At 44.0% G+C, this 21,837-nt stretch overlaps 1 protein-coding gene across 1 annotated transcript in view; it reads left to right on the top strand.

The window, feature by feature from the left end:
- The window catches only part of LOC138265166 (solute carrier family 2, facilitated glucose transporter member 11-like), a 353,929-nt gene that overhangs the window by 303,256 nt on the left and 28,836 nt on the right, over positions 1-21,837 (top strand). The window contains exons 8-9 of the mRNA XM_069212714.1: positions 2,784-2,894; positions 6,766-6,867. Coding sequence (XP_069068815.1) covers positions 2,784-2,894; positions 6,766-6,867 — 213 coding nt within the window. The remainder of the gene's footprint in view (positions 1-2,783; positions 2,895-6,765; positions 6,868-21,837) is intronic.

Genomic DNA, 21,837 nt, shown 5'->3' with positions numbered 1-21,837 from the left:
AAGCTAGTCACAGGGTGATTCCTAGCATACCGAGGTTTACACTGAATATCTTCTTGTTCTAGGCTCTCCTTTTAAAACTCAACTTACCTTGGAAACAAGAGTGTATTTTCAGGCAAACCTTGTACTGGACAGATTTGGATAGTGAGAGTGGCTTTTAAGACAGTCCTTTGCGGGTGGCACTCTGTACAAATAAGGAGTAAGCACCATCTGTCTTGCAAAGTAGAGGGTCTTACTTTTCAGGATGCATGATGAACTCTTACATGCATATACATTTCCTATCAAGCATTGTATGATGAAGTGAAACTACAATTAGACATGACCTTGAGGAATAACAAAATTGTGAATTACAACACTTTTAAGCAGAGAATTTATGGGAATAAAAACAATACAAAGGTTAGAGTAGGGGAAAGCAGTTATTGAAACAGAAAGTGTGAGGGGATTGTTTTGGAGGAAAAGAATGATATTAACTGGGTGTTCAAGGATTTCTATCAAACCCTTTATAAGGAGCATCTGAGAGTTAGTGTGGAAAGTAAGAGAGCATTACTAGTGGACTTGAATCTTCCAAAACTCCATATTTTTCAGGACAAGCCCTAATAGAGAAGATAAGGCAGAAAATAACTACATGGAGTTCATGTGGTGTGGCTTGTGAACAACTGGAAGGGATTATTAGAACATCTCCAGAGGGACAACCTGGCCAGGCTTGCAGCTCTCCACAGCCCCTGGGGATATGAGTTGCAAACAGCAGAAACAAAGACATGAATGTATAAGTGAGAGTGGCGCTTCTAAGGCAAGAGGGCTGATAAACCCTGAAAGATGAGGTTTTTCAGAGAGTATACACGTGATTCACAAAGGTAAACTTACACTTTGGTGTTGGTTTACTATTTCTTTGGTATTCACAAACGTTCAATTTAATTTTACTAATAGTAATTTTACAACTGTGGGGACTCCGCAGTTGGGGCACAGAACTCTGCACATACAAAAATAGGGCAGGCATATCTCTGAATGTTGCATTTGGAATTTCCTAATACTTATACAACTAGACAGACTTGTGCTTTTCTAAATAAAAGGAAAGCATAAAACCACTTTGTTAAGTAAATTGTACCTGAAAATGCCACATTGTATCTTTCTTCCAATCAGTTTTGTTTCCATGCAGAAATAATATTGAAGTCAATTAGTAATAATGCTGCAATTTGTTCATTTAGTCCTATTCAACATTTGTCCAATGGCAGGGCGGAGGCCGTGAGCTCGAAGGCCTGCCAGAAGATTTCATTTACATTTATGGAACTGTCCCAGCCTGGATGCAGATAAGGTTCAGCTTGAAGGGAGTTCAGCTTCTTTCAGATGCTTCCAATGTAACAGCAATTCAACGTTGATAGCGAATAACCAATGACACATTAGTTCAAGTATAAATGAAGGCATTCTTGTACACACACCTTAGGTATGTACTGTACAATGAGGTATGCTTGAATAATACTCAGCATACTCTCATACTAGCCATAAATTGAAAGGCAGGGTGAAGGTGGGCCTGTTCAATATGTCAACAAAAGAGGCGAAAAGGAGGGAAATGATGGAAGGAGACAGTGGCAAGAAAATGTTGATAGTGTCTGGATTTTGTAAAATGCAAAAAAATATTTTGGAAGTGAAGCAAAAAAATCTCACCAGACACTGCAGCCATACCATTAAATATTCCAAGTAAAACTCAACAATCAATAACATTGACATTTGGATATGAAATGTCAATTATCCTGCTTTGGTAAAGATAAAGAAATAGATTTTGTAGCATTGGTGGTTTTCAGCACCCCTTTGAATTGTGTATATCAAGAGAAAATAAGAGTATCATCTGGCCGAACAATCTGTGTATCTAAGAACAATGTGGCTATAACTCAGAATATCATACACGAAAAATATCGTAGCCAAAATATACCAGAATAATCTAAAGTTAAGTATACATAGGTAAGCGTAGATGCACTATTTTAACTCCACAGCTGTGTACCTTTAATATATATTAGTTATTTTGGCTACAGTATTGTTTTACAATATTGTTGTAGTGCGGTATTTTAGATATGCTACTCTGGTATAATATCAACAATGCCCACACATAAGTAACCTGATTACATGTTTGTATTAATTAACCTACAGAGCAGCAACAGCATGTCATTGTGGCATAAAAGAATGCAAAAGAACAACAAAGCTAGTGCCTGATGGCTATAACAACATGTGACGTTACTTACTGCCTCATTGCTATGTTGGTTTGTTATTACCATATGTTGATGTTATATAAATGCCAATAACAGCCTATACACACAAACAACTAAAATATGTCACTCCTGCTTGTAAATATATACTCATGCTCATGCATGTTTAAGATCTATGGAGCACAAAATCATGTATACAGTACCAGGGTGATGTACAGGAGTGTACTTTGCAGAATAGATTGTAGAGGATGTTGGAGCAAGGGGGAAGAGTTACAGGAAGTGGAGGGGAGTGCACATAGGTAGTTACAAAAGAGAGGGCCAAAAAAGCAGGGAATGAATTGGCAAATCAATGTGTGTGCTGTAGAGAGAGGTGGGGAGGCCACTTAGCGGCAAGAAGGAGTCAGGGTTCAATAAGAGTTCCGCCAGGCAGCTACTCTTGAAACCTCTTCAAGAAATAGAAATAAAGATGTTCTCCGCTTGTTTTGAAAGTATGGAGAGAATAGACTGTACAGGCTCAAAATTCTTGAGAATAATGCTTCAGTCACATGAGACTTGTGGTAAAAAAATACCTATAATTGTGTCTTTCAGGTCTACTTCTATTCTTATGACGTGTTCAATAAAGCCGGCTTCTCTGATGACCTGATCTCTTACATAGTGCTGGGACTTGGAGCCTGTGAAACCTCCGCTTCAGTGGTGGGCGTAAGCAGTACCACATAATTTACTTATTTCATCCATAAAAGGCTAAACTCGAGTACTGGTCCTGCAACTGCAATGGACGACGCCACATGATATTGCATGAATGATTGAGTGTGACTCAGTGATTTTAAACAGTATTTATTGAACACAAGAGGCAAAGGGCCTGGCATAGAGTTAGGCAGTGATAACAAACCTTACATTTTTAAAGGAAATGCCAGCCCTGCAGGAAACGCCACTGGTGGGAATCTTCCATACCACAAGAATATCATGGTGGAAAAACCTCTACCTATTAATTACCCTCTGTTCATAGCACTTTCCCCAGAAATCAAAGGATTTTCCATTGGCACCTAAGCTTAAATCAGGCCTAAATGTTCTCTGACTGTTGAAGACAATCAAGGTTTTGCACAACTCTCTTTAATCAGAAGCACAGCCAATAAAAAAAACAGACAGTACTACAATACACCACAGCAGCAGAGAATCTTGCTCCCTGGAGTATATACTATAAATTCCTTTTCAAATATATCTTACAAAAATACTTAGAATTACTCAGGCAAATAAATCCATTAAATCGATACAAAAATGCAATAAAGTATAGTTTACCATAGTATGCCACATGTGTAAAAACCAGTGAAAGTATAAAATTCCGACATTTTCCAAATTAATTTAAATTTAAAAAATAAAAATACACTAAACATTGATAGAGATTCCCACTAATTAATCTTCTGTCAAGATTTTTCCTATGAACCATTTCGTTATATGTCAACCTCCCTTAGGCAATCACTTATTGATGAGATTCTGAATTTACCTTTTTGGAACAACATGTGGCCTTTAAGAATACAGCTGACAAATGTATTAACACCTCCCTTTCATTCTATGACTTGTGGCATTATTTGGCCAGTCCACAACCAACCTTAGTAGCTGTGAGCCTACCTGATCACTCCTGTCTAGTAAAATAAAATGAGTGATCACCAACTACCCTCACTTGGCCTAAAATCCATGCCTGGTGTGAATCGTAAAACACATCCTAGCCAATATATGTTTGCAATTTTTGAGCTAGGGTTGTAATTGTGTGTAACTCATTACTGAAGAAACTCAAATAAACACAAGGAATCTTTTAAATGTATATTCAAATTTATTAAGCAAACAAATTAACATCAGGAACACTTTTAAATGAATCTCTCTTTGTAAATAACCATAAGACATCAAAGCTTGATTTTGAAATGCATGAATACATTCTACTGTATCTGTGTAAATTAAAAACATCTGCATATTAATAAATTAAGTTTTCGTCCAAAATATACACAGTGCTTTGGAAACCCTACGTTATTATCATTGCAGAAAAATTAAACATCAGTTGCTCATGAAGAATTCCTCTGATTGAGCCCATGTGCTCCTGTAGGGCACATACATTTCCTTTGCCTTAGGCAAGAATGCCAACAAGTCATTTCTCATACTGTGTCCCTTACTGGCGAGCACACTTTTGGAATATGCACAGTTACTTGGCATAACAACCCCTTTAAGGCTCGCAACGAAAACCACGTTAGAAGATAATTCTGCGTCATGTTAAAACCCAGCAACATTTCCCAATGCAGTGCAAGTGCAATGCGTCCTTCTGGTTCTGTCTTATTTCCGGATAAAGGTGGGTGTGTAAATGGTGCTGTGCAGGCAGACCCAAAAAGGCATATGTGCTCTTCTGGACCCCAGGTTTCCACAAGCAAATGCATCAGGGGATCTTGCATTGCCTACTGTTGCAGGAAGTTTCTTACTCTGGCTAACTCCCTCACAGGTAGGCCAGGCCCAAAGCCCAGTATGGAGCGGCATAGGGACTGTCTGCAAATCAGCTCCAGCTCTAACTCTTCTCCAAATACCAAATCCAACTGGCAGTGCCAACTGCCCTGCTTGTCTGCCTGTGGTCACATTTAGTCCCCCTTTCACACACTAAAATATGTGTTTTCTGCACCAGATGTGACAACCTTTCTTACAAATACATATGGGCCAGAATTCATCCACATTTACCTATTGCCAACATTCAAGAATGCAGCATTTAACACCTTCAGTAACCTTGGTCCGATGACCGGAGACTGAGCTCATCTGAAAACTCCCCATGTTGATACAACGGGACATATTTACAAGCCTCTCGCACCACCGCAGCATCACTTTTTGAGACGCTCCGGTGGTGCTGTCCACTGCACCATATCTACTAGGCAGCGTTAAGCCACCTTCACATGCAGCACTTTGCAAGAAAGGGGAGCGCAATGGGTGTTGCTGTGGACATTCCAAATATGGTGCCAGTTGGAGGATTTTAGGAGGGCATGGATTATCAGGGGATCCCGTCTTCAACTGCATTAAGAATTTCTTTTTTTGAGTGGGGATTATGGGATGGAAAGAGGTTACAAAACTAGGAGGTACTTTGTCTTTAAAACTTTCTGTCCCTCCTGCATGATAAGCCTCATTTACAGAGGGATTCATTTCTGAGTAAATTTCCATAATTTTTTCTTTAAAATAATCTGCTATGCTATTACAGAAGGTCTAGGAGTTTTCAAGTGACTGTTGCATTGGCGGCCTAGTTAGATCTTTCACAATTTCAAAGATCTCCTTTGGAGTATTCCAGGCTGTCTTTATTTTGTCTGTGTAATAAGCAGATTTGGCTTGTGCAATTGTTCTTTTGTAAGTGGCGAGTGCATCTTTGTTTGCCCCTTGCTCCCAGGGACTGGGTGATCCTCTATCAGCGTTCTTGTCTCTGGGAGATTTTTCTAAGGGCTCTTAATCCTTCAGAAAACCATGATACTGCAGCTTTGGATCTGTGATAAGCCTTCCACTTTAAAGGGGCAATCTCCCCAATTGCTACTCTAATCCTATCATTAAAATCTTCTGGACTGAGATTGTGCATAATATTTCTTCCCTCAAATGATGTGTTTAATGCTGCTTCTAAATTAGTATGGGAAATACTCTTCCAGCTCCTGTACATTACTGGCTCATGGAGAGTCATTTTTTCTACTCTATGCGGTAACATCGTAAAGGTGATTGTCCTGTGGTCTGTCCAGCTGAGAGGGAGAATTTTCCCAATAACATCATGTGGGGTGTTTGAAAATATACCATCAAGGTTATGTCCCACCTTATGAGTGGGGGCATTCACCAAGGACAAAAACCAAAGCTTTGCATGTGACTAAGAAATGTACTAGCCTCTTTGCATTCCTTATCCTCCAAGTGTAAATTAAAATCACCTAGAATTACCACATTCTGGCTGGTAATATACGGTTGTAATAAATTAGTCCCATTTTTCACAAAATTGGAACCAAGGACCTGGGGACGATAAATCAGGAGTCCAGAAAGTACAGCTGTCTGATTATCTTTTAGCCTGAACTGCCTCATTTCTCATATACCACAAACTTCTGTCCCCACCAGTTCCAGCGTGCAATTCAAGGAGCTAATCCATTATAGATTTGGACAGCCTTTATTTATTCCAAATCATTGGATGATGCATGCTTAGTGTACATGGCACTTCCATTTGTTTTGTTGTGCTATTAGCAACTACTTCAGAATGAGACATGATGTGGAAATCACTCACTTACGATGACAAACACTTCAGAATTGATGCTAATGCAGGTTCCAGAACCCTGTGATGCAGTTAGTAGTGTCTACTTTTGAGGTACTAATAGTTACAGGAGAACTCCAGTTATAGCACTACTCTGAATTTTAAGTGGGTTGTGATCACCATCTGATAGACCAGAGCCTATAAAAACACTTGATGAACTTTACAGAAGGCATCATATTGCCTATTACATGTTTGCAGATTCTGGCTGTGCATTTTAAGTCTTACTAATTGCGCCTCTATGTCACAGATTATGATACCTGTATCCTTTTTTTCCACCAGAGTTTCCTCATTGAAAGGTTTGGCAGAAAGTGTCTCATACTGGCTGCCTATGGTCTCATCATATTGGATCTGGTGCTGCTCACCCTAAGTCTCTCCTTGCAGGTCAGATATTTTTGCTGCTTTTCTCTGATCCATGAACATAAGACATGTTTAGTATCTAGACGTGTGTGACAAAAGTGATCTTGGAAAACGTGGTTTTCAGTCTTTTATGCTTGCTCTCACAACATATTGTTATATGACAAGACAAAATATCATCCGACCATTGTTCTTTAACACATATATTTCCTTAGTAAGTAGAAAAATCTATCACCCACAACAGTATGCTGAAATTAAACAAATATGCCTGAGTTTGCACGTGAATCAAATTTCTCTACCTCTCCTGTAGATATTCAATTGATCACATTGCATTTTCATAGATGATATGGAATCTTACTTCATAAGCATAGACAGAAGACATGCATTTTGTCATTGGTGACTGGCAATTTTTTTAAGATAAGCTGAAATACTGATCTCTACATCTGTCTAATTGCATATTTGTTGTCGCAAACCTGCACATTATTTTTGGGCAATTAGTTGGGGAGAGTGGAAGCGCAACCCAGGCACCAACCACAATACTTGTTAAAGTGAACCACAAAAAGTCACTAAATTAACCTTTGCTAAACCCTCTTGTTGCTTGGGACTAAAGCAGTCAGGCTTACCTTAGAGGCAATGGGTAAAGTATTTATGCAGCACACAAACAATGACAAAGTGGAAACACAAAACAAGAAAATCCCAAACCAATTTAGAAACATTTACAAATATTAATAAATAAATAGAATGGTATGAGAACAGCAAAAATCCAATCAGAAAAACTAGAGATTTTCAACTTGAGATTAAAGTGAAAATAGCGGCTAGAAGCACAAAGCACCACTTGTGGTCATCTGGTCTCACTAGACTGGGGTTAAGTGACAAGTTCAGACTGACCACGATGGAGAGCGGGTCGGCTACAGAGAGCAGATTAGTCCTGCAGAATAGTTACCTTCTCAAGTCCAGCTTTAACTTTTCTGTTTGTGCTCGACCTCGATGAGGCTGCAAGGAGCAATGTGAATAGTCGTCACCATAGTATGAAAAGCAAGTTGGGCGTTACAGATGGTTGTTGCTGTAGCGCGAAGAGCTAGTTAAGTGTCCTGGGTGGTCTTTGCAGTAGATTCACATTGTGTGTCATTGTGGGTTGTCGATGCTGTTGCAAGAAGTGCAGGTTTCTGGTCGCCACATACAGTTATGGTCAGAGTGAAGAGAAGGTTTCACCAGAGCTTCATGTTGGTGGTTATCACGGAATGCAGAATCTTGGTGCGAGCGGACTGTGTGCATTTGCAGTTGGGAACAACCCAAACTTCAGAATGTTCACTTTTTCTTGCAGAAGTCCACTGATGCCAGCTGGGGGTCCAGGGCCTGGGGTGCTTCTCTTGGGGCCAGTAGAAGCCAGCATGGTTCAGGTGGATCCAGTTTCCGGGAGGCCCCTAGAGCTTTTGTCCCTGTAGCTCACACAGGAGGGCAGCCAACTGACTCTTGGAGTCGTTCTGGGTAGCCTGGTCTGAAGGCAAGCGGGTCGCATCTTACTTCTCAGTCAGCCAGGCAGTCCCTAAACCAGCTTTGCAGTACTCTGGTGAGGCAGTCCTACTTCTAAATCTTGCACAGGTCCAGGAGTATTCTGATGAGTGTTCTCTAGAGGTCCAATATTTATACCTGGCGCCAGCCTTTGTGCCCGGGGACTCCCTCTCTTACCTCCACAACTGGGTCTGGAACGTTCTCTCCCTTCTGGTCAAGGCTCAAAACTGCCTGGGGGTGAGAAAAGGAAGGGCCAGCCTGGTGTACGCTCCCTTTGGGTGTGCTTTAGGCAAGGCTTTTTGAAGTGCAAGTGAGGCTAGGTGCAGCTCCTCCCCAATCATCCTGCCAGGATGGCCCATCCTGTCCAGACCTAAGCTCCCTTTGTGTCACTGTCTGGAAATAATACACAAACCCCCTACAGCAGAGTCATCCACAGTCATGTGACCCAGGACACTAGCAGCATTTAAAGAGGATTTTAAATAGAATGAATTTGAGTGTATATAGCATATCTCTATCTGCTCTCAATCCAACTTTATCCCAATGTAATAAGGTAACCCACTGTTAGTTGATGGGAGAGATAGACCGTACAGCAGTGAAAAACAGCTTTATTAGTTTTTTTCACTGCCAGGGCATGCACACCTTAAACAAGCATGTAATAATTTATTAATAGAATGCACCCTGTCCCCTGAGTCTCTAGGACCTAGTTTAGGGGTGACATAAGTATTAAAAAGGAAGGCTTAGATCTAACAAAAGGTTTACTTTGACAGGATGAAAAGGCAGTTTAAAACTACACTACAGGCTGCAGTGGAAGGCCTGAGACGTGTTAAAGTGCTACTTTAGTGGGTAGCAAGAGTGCTGCAGACCCACTAGTAGCATTAAACTTACAGACCCTGGGTACATGTAGTACCAATTACTAGGGACGCACAAGTAAATAAACATGCCAGTTAGGTTTCGGACAATTTTTACATGTTTGTAGGAGAGAGTACAATCATTTTATCACCAGTTATCAGTAGTAAGGTGCACCAAGTCCTTAACACAACAAAAAATAATTCAGCAAACAGGAGGGGTGAAGGCAAAAGGTTTGGGGGATTTCCATGGCAATGATGTCAGATCTAACCCCCTTCATCTGAAACAAGTTCTTGCACTCCTACACTTCAAGAAAGAACTTACATCCCTCTTCTGCTCCTTATATTGATATTGTCCTATCTATTTATTACTATGGATTTATGTAGTGCTTGCAGGACCCAGCGGCCTCAGAGGAATGTATAAAGAACAGCAGAAACAAACACAGAATAATGTGACTGGCGCCCCCCCCAATACTATGTCCCTCTACCTGACCTCTGATATTTGGGTACAAATGCGGAAGATAGAGGCTGCACTGATGGTTTTCCCTGATGTTATGTAATGCGTCCGAAAAATGTATGGATAGGCATGTAACCTCCTATCTACAGCACAAAAAGTATAAATATGGCCTAAATACTATAACCCAATGAAGTAAAAAATATAACATGCAATAAGTACCACCTCAAAAACCAGATTATCCATGCCAGTCAAGAGTTTTTGAAACTGCCTCCGCCCCTTCAACAACCACTACCTCAAAGCTACCAGAAAGTCTTTTTCGGGTGTAAAAGAACACCTACACAAACAACTTCTCAAACCAATATGGCGACAACAGATCCATGCACCATGGTGTCTCCTTGTGAACAGTAATGTCGTTCAGATGTTCATGTATGATAAAGGATGCGTGCTACATAACTTTTCATATTTGAGGTGTTATTAGTTGAGCTCTTATAGTTTGTTTGCATTTCTTTTTTTCATTGTGTAGGGTCTCATCTTTGTATCCCCTTGCTTCAATCACGAATGTTTCTACTATTTTTGATTTCTGAATTTCTAGGTCAGTACACTTTGTTTGTTATCTTCAAGAACTCTCTTATTTAGATATTTTTACTTTGAACGTGTTCTACCAGCGGGGAGAGGTTAGCTGTTTATATTTTTCCTTTCTAATTCAACATTATGTTGAGAAGCATTGAATCTACGTGCAAGATTACTGGCGCAATGCCTACACAGTCAGTCTTGAGAAAGCAGAACAAGTGTTGCTTATCACAGCTAACAACGAAAATGTCAAAAATGATCGAAGCAAGTGGAATAAACAGGCATGAAGTGGGTGAAAAGCCTGAATGGTAGTTCCTTATTTGACATAAATAAAAGTTGCAGAAACGTTTTAAACCTGTGATAAAGTATATATATGATTTACATTGAAAACACACACGCACACGTTAAGACCCAGCACATTTCTCCATAAGGTACTCTTGGTGTGAGTAAAATAACAACAGCAGGCAAAGTTTTCTATAAGCATGCGAAGGAAGGGTGCGTGGCTAAATGCCCAAGATGGTGGATGCGTAGTTCGTGAGCTGTGCAATCCGCTAATAACATCCCTTCAACCACGGCTTAAGGGACACCAGCCAGCTGCCCCCACTGCCCACGGTCAACTTGGCCTATGGAGGCAATCTCCGATCGGACCCGGAAATAGCCCACATTTCACCCATGCAGGCACCTAAGATGGCGGTTGTAGAGGAGAGGCCCCTTATACACCCTGACTCCGAGTGCACTGCACTCTCCACCATGCTACAGCGGGCACCTTTTCCATTGTACAGCTACGGAGATTGCTCGGATTCACAGCGACGCAGGTACCTGGTGAGGTGTGGTGGGTGCTACCGCATGAAGATTGGGCCAGAGCATGGTAGCCACATGTGAAGACACCACCCGGTATGCAATTAATGCTGAAATCCTGACATTTTTGGAGGGAAGCAGCAGGGGCCCTGCTGTTTTTTTATTATTATTTTTTTTTTTAACGCCTGGTACGAACACGGACGGTGGCCTGGGGCAGCAAAGTGGATCCTGAGGCCCTGCCTGGTTATAGCCTGACTTAATCACATTGACGGGTTTGCAGGGAGGCCCAGGATAGACTGTTGACAAAGGTAGAACAGGCTTGCCTTACTACGGTAATTCCTGCTGCTTGAACACGTGTGAGTGCCTGGCATATGCGCCTCGGGCCCCTAAAGACTATTCTTACCTGCTTCATCCTACTACCAATACCTGACGCCATATGGCACAGCAGAGGCATTGGCCACAAATTCTACTTGACTTTAATGCGCAGGCCTAGGCCTTGGACCTGATGGCAGTGTCCCCTCCTGCGATATCCTGGTGGGTGATAGCTGGGGTGAGCAGCGGTCTGCACAAAGGCCTCTGTGGACGGCGCCCTCGGGTGTGTGGTGCAGGGGGAATCTGGGGCCCTTACCAGGGGTTCCCAATGCAACTGAATTGTTAGCCGGTGTCTAGGGGAGAGCTGCAGATCTGCTATTACAATGTTACAAAACTGACATTGTGCTCGCCGCCAATGTCAATTGTAGCTCCCGTGAAACTTTCTCAGCCCATAATTTTGGGGGCCCCCCGCTGTTGTAAGCTCTCCACGTAGATATCAGATATGACACGGCGGCCCTGACGGACCCATGTATTGCCCAGAGCAATAAAGGGTGCCTGACATGTGCAGATGTTTCCGGAGTCACCTTCCCTTCCCTAATCCAGCGTAATACATGGCAGTTGCAAAAACGCAATGGGGCGTACCAAAGCCAAGACAGTTGGTTCCATTGCCAACCCGGGATCAAGGTCTACACCATCTGAGGGCTCCCCTGTCCAAATACCAGATTACTGTATACCCTCCACTGACATAACACCACCAATGGAAAAACCGGATACATTCAACCATCGACCAGCAACTGGGGCATCACCACGGATATCAGCTTGATGAAAGACAAGCACTGTAAATTAGTGGACAGGTTCAAAACTAGCGAAATGGCACTTGCTGCCCTGTCACCAGGTCACAGAGACTGTACTACACAAATCACCCAACTGTCCCAACAGGTGGACCAGTTGCAGCAATGGTAGAAGATGTGGAAGGAAAAGCCAGCAGAAATAACATTCAACTAGTCCAGATGCCGGAGGGGATGGAAGACTCCAATACCCCCCAATACGTAGAGGACTGGCTTCTTAAGCTGATGGCTCTGACTGGACTCTTTACAATGGAAAGAGTGCATTGGATACTTACAAAAAAACCTGTGCCGGGAGCCTCACTGAGGTCCATAGTGGCCAAAATCCTGAATTTAAGAGATTGTGATATATTGCTTCAGGGGACTCATGAAAAGGTGCCCATACTTGTTGATAACTCCCTGGTCCCAGACTACACAATTGTGGTGGAACGGATACATGCCTCCTTCCAAGAAGTGAAAAAACACCTACGTGCTGCATACTCTCCTATGCTCTGCTCTTTCTAGGCAAACTTAAAGTAGTACATGACCAGCGCACCAATGTTTTTGAGAGCCCAGAGTCCGCTTGGGAGTGGCTAGAACCGAACTTTCCAAACGCTCAGCGACAGAAAACTGTTGGATCATTTCTGCCCAAAAAAAGGACTCCGAAACAACGACCCAGAGGGACAGCACCTCAGAGTGGTGTAGGAAGAATGCCTTCCCAACAACAATCACTGGAAGGCCAGTTGATGGCGATACCCTCTGCGTCCACCTTGCAAGCTGCTAAGCCACCTATTTATTCCAGCTTGTCACAGGACAGTGCCTCAGACTCAGACTCCATTGGCAGTATGGCACTGTTTCCATCCATCATGCCACAGACTTCTAATAATGTATTGGGGTACTAATTGTGAGTACTAGGTTTCTCATGCCCAGATAAGTGAATGTTAGTATATTACATGTTATTTATGGGTTATCTGACCCGACAGCCTCTCCTAGATACATTCACTGTCTTATAAATGTCTTTCTCATTACTCTTGGACAATAGCGGTACAATTTTATATTCCGCCTTTCTGCGCTGAGACCGGGCTTAACAGTACTGCTATACATATGGTCATGGGTCCGGATAGTTTCTGGCTGGAGGAATGAACATTTTGCTTAGAAGCTGTCCCTTTTAATGGGGTCGATTGAGCACGCCTCATGTGTGTAGGCAAACGGTTTTCTATGTTTACTCTGTTCTCAGTTGTTTTCAGGTTTGGTCGAACGACGGAGTATTGTTGGACCAAGTGTGTGGGAAAAGTTTCGTATGGTTTTATAGTGTCACCTAATGTACTGGGGTAGCAATGGTGCGGGGTCGGGGGTCCACATTTTATTACTGTTTCCTTCTACTAAAGTGTCAAATGTAGTTAGAGAGTACAATATTGTCACTTGGAATGTCAGGGGATAGGTTTAGTGCATAAGCGGCATAGAATACTAGCACAACTACCTAGGCCTCATGCTCATCCTGCAAGAAACACACCTTGTGACCTCTGAGGCCCAGAAACCCCAGAAAAGGTGGAGGGGTCAGCTATTGCACAATTCCTATTCAGCATACTTGAGAGGTTCCGCAATCTTGCTCCGGGCTGGGGTCTTATTTGCGATGCATGCATCAAAGATTGACACACATGGCCGTTATGTATACTTAGGGGCACGGTAGATGGTGAACCGGTGGTGCTGAGATGCATTTACACTGCCAGTACCAAACAGGACAACTTCCTGGCCCACCTGTCGACCGTGCTTGCAGAGTGGGCCCCCTATCCGTGGGTATTAGGTGGGTACTTTAATGTGGTACTAGACATATCACTGGATCACTCGCACCCGCCCCTGCCTGAGATGTGTGCTGAGCGACAAGCCCGAACACTGAGACAGTGGGTGGATGGATGGGGCCTCTTAGCTACATAGCGTAGCTGTAATGCAGGTATGAGAGAATCTTCTTTCTACTTTCACCTACATACCCTCCACTCCCGCCTAGACCGCTTGCTCTGTCCCCCCCACCTCCTGTCTAGTATAACAAAAGCCACATATTTGGGAAAGACAGTGTCCAACCATAACATGCTGTAGGTGACCATCGCTTGGAGCCGAGTGCTGACACCGATCCTGACTTGGCGCTTACAGCCAGGGCTTTTAGAAGGCACAGTATTCAGAGAAACTCTGGCTACAGCAGTTGACACATATTTTAAAGAAAATACCGGCACAGCCTCCTCACTGTTGATGGAGTGGGAGGCATTCAAAGTAATTATGTGAGGTACATCGATTGGTGTAGTGATGGGGGCTGGAGGGGAGATTCATCGGGAACTAAAGCAACTGGAGAGTAGACTGGGGCCCCTGGAGAAAGGGGCAGCTGAAACCGAGGCGGCAGTCCCTACATTACGAGAAGCCAGGATTATATATGCTGAACTCCTGGACTGCCTCAGAGTACTAGACTACAGGACCTATACTCGAAAAGTGCATACAGAGGTGGACAGGTCGAGTACTTTACTGGTGAGCTTAATTCAAGCAGACCCAAGTCCTACTCCCATTTTATCAATCAACATCCCTCCTCATGGTCTGGTCATGACCAAACTAGGAATTAACACAGCTTCCCTTGAGTTTTACACTACATTATACACAGTCCTGCCACTCCTGGTCCAGCAGAACTGTTGATATTCTTGCATCGAGCAAGACCCACTAGAGGGTCGTCAGATGATAGGCAATCACTGGGTGCACTCATCGTGGAGAATGAAATAAGGGTGGGAATCAAAGAGATCACATGCAATACAACACTGGGCTCCAATGGCTTACCAACAGAATTTTATTCCCCTTACGTCTCTCAATTGGTTCCATACCTGGCAAAAATTTATAAGTCCTCTCTTGAAGCAGGATCCTGATCTCCTACCAGAAAGGTAGTTGTCACCTCCCTCTTGAAACTCAGCAAGTCATCGACTGAATTGACGTCGTACAGACCACTTTCACTGCTGACCACAGAATACAAAATTCTTAGTAAATTTCTAGCCAGTCAATTGCTCCCACTTGTGGTACATGTGGACCAGTGTGGATTCGTCCCCAGATGTAACACTTCTTTGAACATCTGGCGGTTATTATATGTAATGGATGCAGCTCGCGAATGGTATCCACATGCTGGTTGCCTGTTCCTGGATGTTCGCCAAGCGTTTGACACACTCAGCTGGGAGTATATGCTAGAGGCACTATCCCAATATGACATACATTTATCCATTGAGTGAAATTGTTCTATACAGAGCAAATGGCAAAAGCTAAGACTGGGTCAAATGTCTCGGGATCCTATCAGGTAATGCAGGGCATGCAACAGGGTTGCCCTGTTTTCCCACTTCTTTTTTTATTATGGCTGTTGAACCCTTAGTGTAGAGGCTCAGCCAAGAGGCAGGAGATAAAGGGATCTTAATAGATAACACATCACATACCATATCTATTTGAGGAACAGCCAAAATGTCCCAGTCATTATCAAAGTTTGGGGAGTTGTCTGGTCTACAAGTAAATGCTGCTAAGTCTTGTACCTACTCCTTCTTAGGCACAAACATAGAACAGACATTCCGGTTTGGAGAAGCTCAGATACCAATGGCACCATGCACGTTTCGCTATTTAGGGATCCGAGTATATCATGAACTGAAGGATTTACTAGATGGCACCCTCAAATGTACAATCAATGCCCTTAAATCCCAGGTGAATATTTGGACTACGCTTCACCTATCGGTGGCTGGTCGCCTTGGCAAAAATGGTAATGCTGTCTCGGTTACTGTACTACTTTGTGACCTACTGGTTGCCATTAGTATTTGTTCCAAAGGTGTTTATTTAAGTGCTCATAAGTAGAGGGGGATGTGCAATGGGCTGGGCTGATGGTGGAGGAAAGTCCATGGTAGAGTCCAGTCTCTTGGTATCACAGGTGCATTGTCCAGTGAGGCATAGGAAGGGGAGTAATGGCAGTTCAAGGTGGACATGGTGACAGAAGGGTGACAATCAGGAGAGTCTTATTTCCTAGCGGGGTCTTTGCAATGGTGTCTGGCTTCTGCCTCGATCATAGGGACCGTTTGCGGGGTGGTTCTCCTTCTGCAGGTGGTGGAGTGCTGGTGGCCTGTTGGTCCTGTGCGGGGGCTCCTGTCCACTAGCGCCAGCGGAGGTGGAAGGCTGTTCATCCGTTTGGCTAGTGTCAGGTGCCCGTTGTTGTGCCACTGCCTCCCTCATGGTCTTGCCCTTTTCAGCCAGCACCCCTGCAATGGTGTCCAGGATGGTGTAGATGTTTTTTAGGTCATCCCTGATCCCCAGGTATTGTCCCTCCTGCAGCCGCTGGGTCTCCTGCAACTTGGCCAGTATCTGGCCCATCGTCTCCTGGGAATGGTGGTATGCTCCCAGGATGTTGGAGAGTGCCTCGTGGAGAGTTGGTTCCCTGGGCCTGTCCTCCCACTCTCGCACAGCAGAGCAGTCCTCCCAGCTTTTCTGTTGTCCTGTGCCTCTGTCCCCTGAACCTTGTGCCCACTGCCACTGACCCCAGGTCCCTGATCGTCCTGTGTTTGTGGGGTTGCCTGGGGTCCCTGTAGTGGTGGACACACTGCTGATTGACGTGTCCTGGGGACAGTGGCATGGGCCCGCTGGGTGGGTGCTGTGCTGGTGTTTCCTGAGGGGGGAGAGTCTGTGGTGGCATGGGACTGTGGCAGGGTAACCGACTGTCCAGAGGTCCCTGATGGGCCAGGTTGGTCATCGTGATCCAGGCGTGCAGAGCTGCTGTCATCACTGTGGGGCTCTCCTGTGGGGGGACTGGATGTTGGTGGCGCCTCCTCTCTGGTGATGTTGATTGGGGTCCTGTGGGGATGTAAATGCAGTGTTATTGTATCTGGGTGTGCCATCTTGTGCATGAGTTTGTTTTTATCCTGTATGGTTGTGATTTCCCTGTCAGCTTTGCCTTGTGTGCGTGGTGATTTTGTGGGCTCGGTGATTCTCTCTAATGGGCATGCTTTAGTAATGGGTGTCCATGCAGGTCTGTGATGGGTGTCCATGCATAGGTGTTGCATGGCAGGGCTTGGTATTGGGATGGGTGGGTTGTGATAGTGGGGTATTTGTGAGGTGGTGGAGTGATGGGGATGGGGCTAGGGGTAGGAGTTTGTGATGACATGCAGGTAGGGTGGGGATATAGTAGTAAAGATTTGACTTACCAGAGTCCAGTCCTCCTGCTACTCCTGCGAGGCCCTCAGGATGCATTATCGCCAAGACTTGCTCCTCCCATGTTGTTAGTTGTGGGGGAGGAGGTGGGGGTCCACTGCTAGTCCTCTGTACTGCTGCCTGGTGTCCTGCAGGTCATTCCACCTCTTCCTGATGTCATCCCTTGTTCTGGGGTGCTGTCCCATGGTGTTGACCCTGTCCACAATTCTCCGCCATAGCTCCATCTTCCTAGCAATGGACATCTGCTACACCTGTGATCCAAATAGTTGTGGCTCTACCCGGATGATTTCCTCCACCATGACCCTTAGCTCCTCCTCTGGAAACCTGGGGTGTCTTTGGGGTGCCATGGATGTGGTGTGAGTGATATGTGTGAGGGTGTGTGGGGTGATGTGCGGGATGATGTGTTGGGGTGTATGCTGTGATGTGTGTGGATGGTGTATGAGTGATGGTGTTCTGTGCCTCTGATTGAGTGGGTGCTCCTGGCTTGTGTCTCTCTGTGTTGGCAATCTTGTTTTTCATTGAAAGGGTTTTGGGTAACGTGGGTGTGTGTTTTATAGTGGTATGAGTGTCTGGGTGTGGTGTGTGTATATGTGTCAGGTGTGTGTAGTTTGAATTTTCCAATGTGGTGGTGTTTTGTAAGTGTGTGTGTATTTTGAACGTGGCGGTGTGTACCGCCAATGGTTTACCGCTTTTGAAAGACCACTGCGGGGATTCTTGGGTCCTGATACTGTGGGCTTATTCCTGTTGGTGTAACAGTGTGGATTATTGTCTGTTTATCACTGACCTTTGGGCTGGCGGACTTGTGGGGGTGTCTGTATGGTGGTCGAATTCTCAGTCTGGGTCATAATACCCGCAGCGGAATACCACTGCGGTCACGGTATGTTGCCGGCCATCAGCACGGCAGTAGGCAGCATTTACCGCCAGGGTTGTAATGAGGGCCTTAATCTGGAATTACAAACAACAATTTGAAGCATAGGGCAAAACATTGTTGAAACAAGTAAAGCTGTGCTCCCCTTTATCCGTGTTACAGAAGTTCACGGCAAGAATGATTCCGGAAAGTGCCCCTGTGTGCTTATATTTGGCAGAGTGCTCGGAGAAGAAGGTTAAGTGTGGTTTTGATAAGAAATGAGCTGATCAGTGACTCAAGTCTGAACCAGTGGAGCTGGCTATCAGCCACCCTCAATGCCCAAGAAAACAGATATTCCTGCACCAGCAATCAAGTGCGCCCAGGGGAGATGAACTGCACCTCCTCTTATGGAACATTGGAGGGCAAAAACGCTGCTTCAAGATGAAATGCCACCACAGACTTGTGAGAAGTACGATATCATTGCACTCAAGGAGACATGGCCAAGCGATAACTTACCACTGGAAGGCTATACACATTATCATGTAAAGGCCGAAAAAACTGAGCATTGTAGGTGACCAAAAGTTGGGATTGCAGTTTATGCATCAATAGCCTTGAACATGAATTCTGAACAACTTATATCTCAGGATCCTGGTCTGCAAATAATTAAGTTTAGTCAGTGGAATCAATATGCAATGAATCCAATTTTGCTCTTTAAGATTTATGCACACCCCAAATCGAAGAAAAAGCAAACATTTAATGTAACAATAATCTCAAAAGTAACGTAAATAAGATTTGTACATCCATCCTGGGATGTAATCCTGACAGAGGCTTTAATTCCAACTTAATTTATACTCCTCATGACGATAAAAAACTAGCACAAGGAAACATACTTTGGAATGTGCAGCAACAGTTCCGTATTCTACCAAAGCCCTGTGACCATATAGCACAGTCTAGTAACCACTCTAGAGTACCGAGGTATGAGGGTTATTAATGGTAGTAGGATTGAAGATACCCCTCCAAAATTTATCAACATGGTGCAAACTCATGATCAATAATAGACTCTACAATTGTATCTCTCTCATTAATTCCACTTTTAGTGTAGTAACAAATTGAATGCACTACACTTAGTGACCACTCTTACCAATGGATCAAATTGGGGAAAACCCCACAAAACACACCTGCAATACAGCAGATCTTGGGTCATTAAAATCAACAAACTTAAGGTGCTTGAGGTGGACAAATAACTTATTAGCAGGTTATCCTGTCTAGCAAAAGAGTTAGCAGAGGCCAGTAGTACAATAACAAGCAATCAAATCGATGCATGAACAGATTTTACATCAAGATTGATATTGCATGTGTCACGACTCACGTGCTGCTGGCGCCTGGAAACCGCAGATCTAGTGGCGTAGGTCTTGAGGGTTCGGCTTTGGCCCAGAAAAGGGCGACTCTTTCTAGTAGCCACGGTGCTGCAGGCAGTGGAAACGCCAAGAACAGACCGTGCCCTTTAGAATTAGTGCCAGAGGGAAAAAACCCCAATAAAGGGGAAAAAACCTCCAAAAAATGGATTCCTGAAACGAAAACAAAACCAGGAATCAAACAGGAACAAAATGCAGGTAAATGCAAAATTGAAAAGATTCAGAACCGAAGGCTAAGAATCAGGAGCGAAGACACAATCTGAGCAGAAAGTGATGCAGCGCAAGGAAAGGGAGAAAACAGAGCCCTTATATACCAAGAAACAGGAAGTGACCAACAGGAAGTAAAAAGACACCATTTTAGATAGGGAAAAAGTACATAGGATAGAATAGAACAGGAACCATAGAAAATAGGGACCAAGGAATGCTGGGAAGAAAAAGGTAACATGGGAAGGGGGAAAGACATAAAGAAAGGACAGAAAAATGCCTCGAAAAAGTAAAGAAGAAAAAGAAGAAGAAGAAAGAAAAAGAAACAGGTAAGGAGGGGTCAGGGGAGAACAGGGACACAACAGAAGGCAGAGCGAGGCCCAAAATAATATCTGGGGCCTCGCGCTGTACAAAGAAGACTCGGGGCGCGCCGCGTATTGAGAACGCGCTGCGCGGCGCGAGCCGAATGCTCGGCTCGCGCCGCACAACGCGGCGCAACAGTAGGTCCCCCCCCGAAGGTCTAGGTTTGAAGGGAAACAAACGATGAAAACGAGAAATCAAAAGAGGGGCGTGAACAGAAGAAGCATCTTCCCAAGAGCATTCACTAAGAGGATAACCCTTCCAGTGAATCAAATACTGAAGACGCCGGTGAAAAAGGCGAGAGTCACAAACTTCTTGAACCTCATATTCAGGGACATCATTCACCAACACAGGAGGAGGACAAGGAAACTGACGAGAGAAAGGATCAGGGACATAAGGTTTGAGTTGGGATACATGAAAGACCGGATGAATTTTCCAAGTATGAGGCAAGCGAAGACGAACAGTGACAGGATTGAGCAACTGAAGAATACGAAAAGGCCCATAATAGCGAGGCGTGAACTTATTCAGAGAAAGGCGAGAGGGCAATAATTTGGAAGAAAGCCAGACTTTATCCTGAGGGTGATAATCAGGAGTGGGTCCACGTTTCTTATCAGCGATCTTCTTCATATATCTCTTAGTGTGCAATAAATTAGATCTAATTAGCTTATGGAGTTGCAGGAGACGTTTGGAAAAAGATGTAATGGCAGGCAGAGGAGAGGTAGATTGAGGAGCAGTAGGAAAAGAGGTCGGATGATAGCCATAGGAACAGAAAAAAGGAGTGACCTTGGAGGCACTATGGACAGAATTGTTGTAGGAATATTCAGCAATAGGAAGATAAGTGTTCCAGTTGCTTTGGGTGGAATTACAAAAACAACGAAGGTATTGTTCTAGTCCTTGATTCAAACGCTCAGTTTGTCCATTGGTCTGAGGATGGAAACCGGACGATAGTGCTATATTGATATTTAGTGTCTTGCAAAAATGTTTCCAAAACCGAGAAATATACTGGGGACCCCTGTCAGACACAATGGTATGTGGAAGTCCATGGAGACGGAAAATATGGTCGATAAATATCTGGCTCAATTCTTGGGATGTTGGTAATTTCTTTAGAGCAGTAAAGTGGGCCATCTTAGTGAAAGAATCAACAGTGACCATGATAACCTGGTTTCCAGCTGATGGCGGAAGTGAACACATAAAGTCAGTGGAAATAGTATGCCATGGCGTTGGTGGAACTGGCAAAGGCTGTAGTAATCCTGCAGGTCTGCTACGGGGAATCTTGACTTGGGCACACATGGGACAAGCCTGAACATATCTTTCAACATCTGATTTCCAGGTAGGCCACCAGAAAGATCGCGAAAGAAGTTCTTGTGTGGCCTTAATACCTCTATGTCCAGCAACCGGTGAATCATGGCACATCTGTAATGCTTTGTCTCGCACTCTGTTAGTAGGGAGGAATAACAGCTTCTGATGAAAAAAGAATCCTTCTTTCTTGCATAAAAAGGTTCTTAATTTCTCTATTTCGCTATTAGACAGGCTGGAGTACTCCAGTTGTACCTCATCCAGAAAAGATTGAGCAACTCCAATGATCTTACTAGGCTCCAGTAGAAACTGAGATGGGGAAGGAGTACAATCTGGATAGCGTTGAGACAGAGCA

Source organism: Pleurodeles waltl, chromosome 11, assembly GCF_031143425.1.
Source record: "Pleurodeles waltl isolate 20211129_DDA chromosome 11, aPleWal1.hap1.20221129, whole genome shotgun sequence".
NCBI lineage: Eukaryota > Metazoa > Chordata > Amphibia > Caudata > Salamandridae > Pleurodeles > Pleurodeles waltl.
This window is presented reverse-complemented; position numbering and strand designations above follow the sequence as displayed.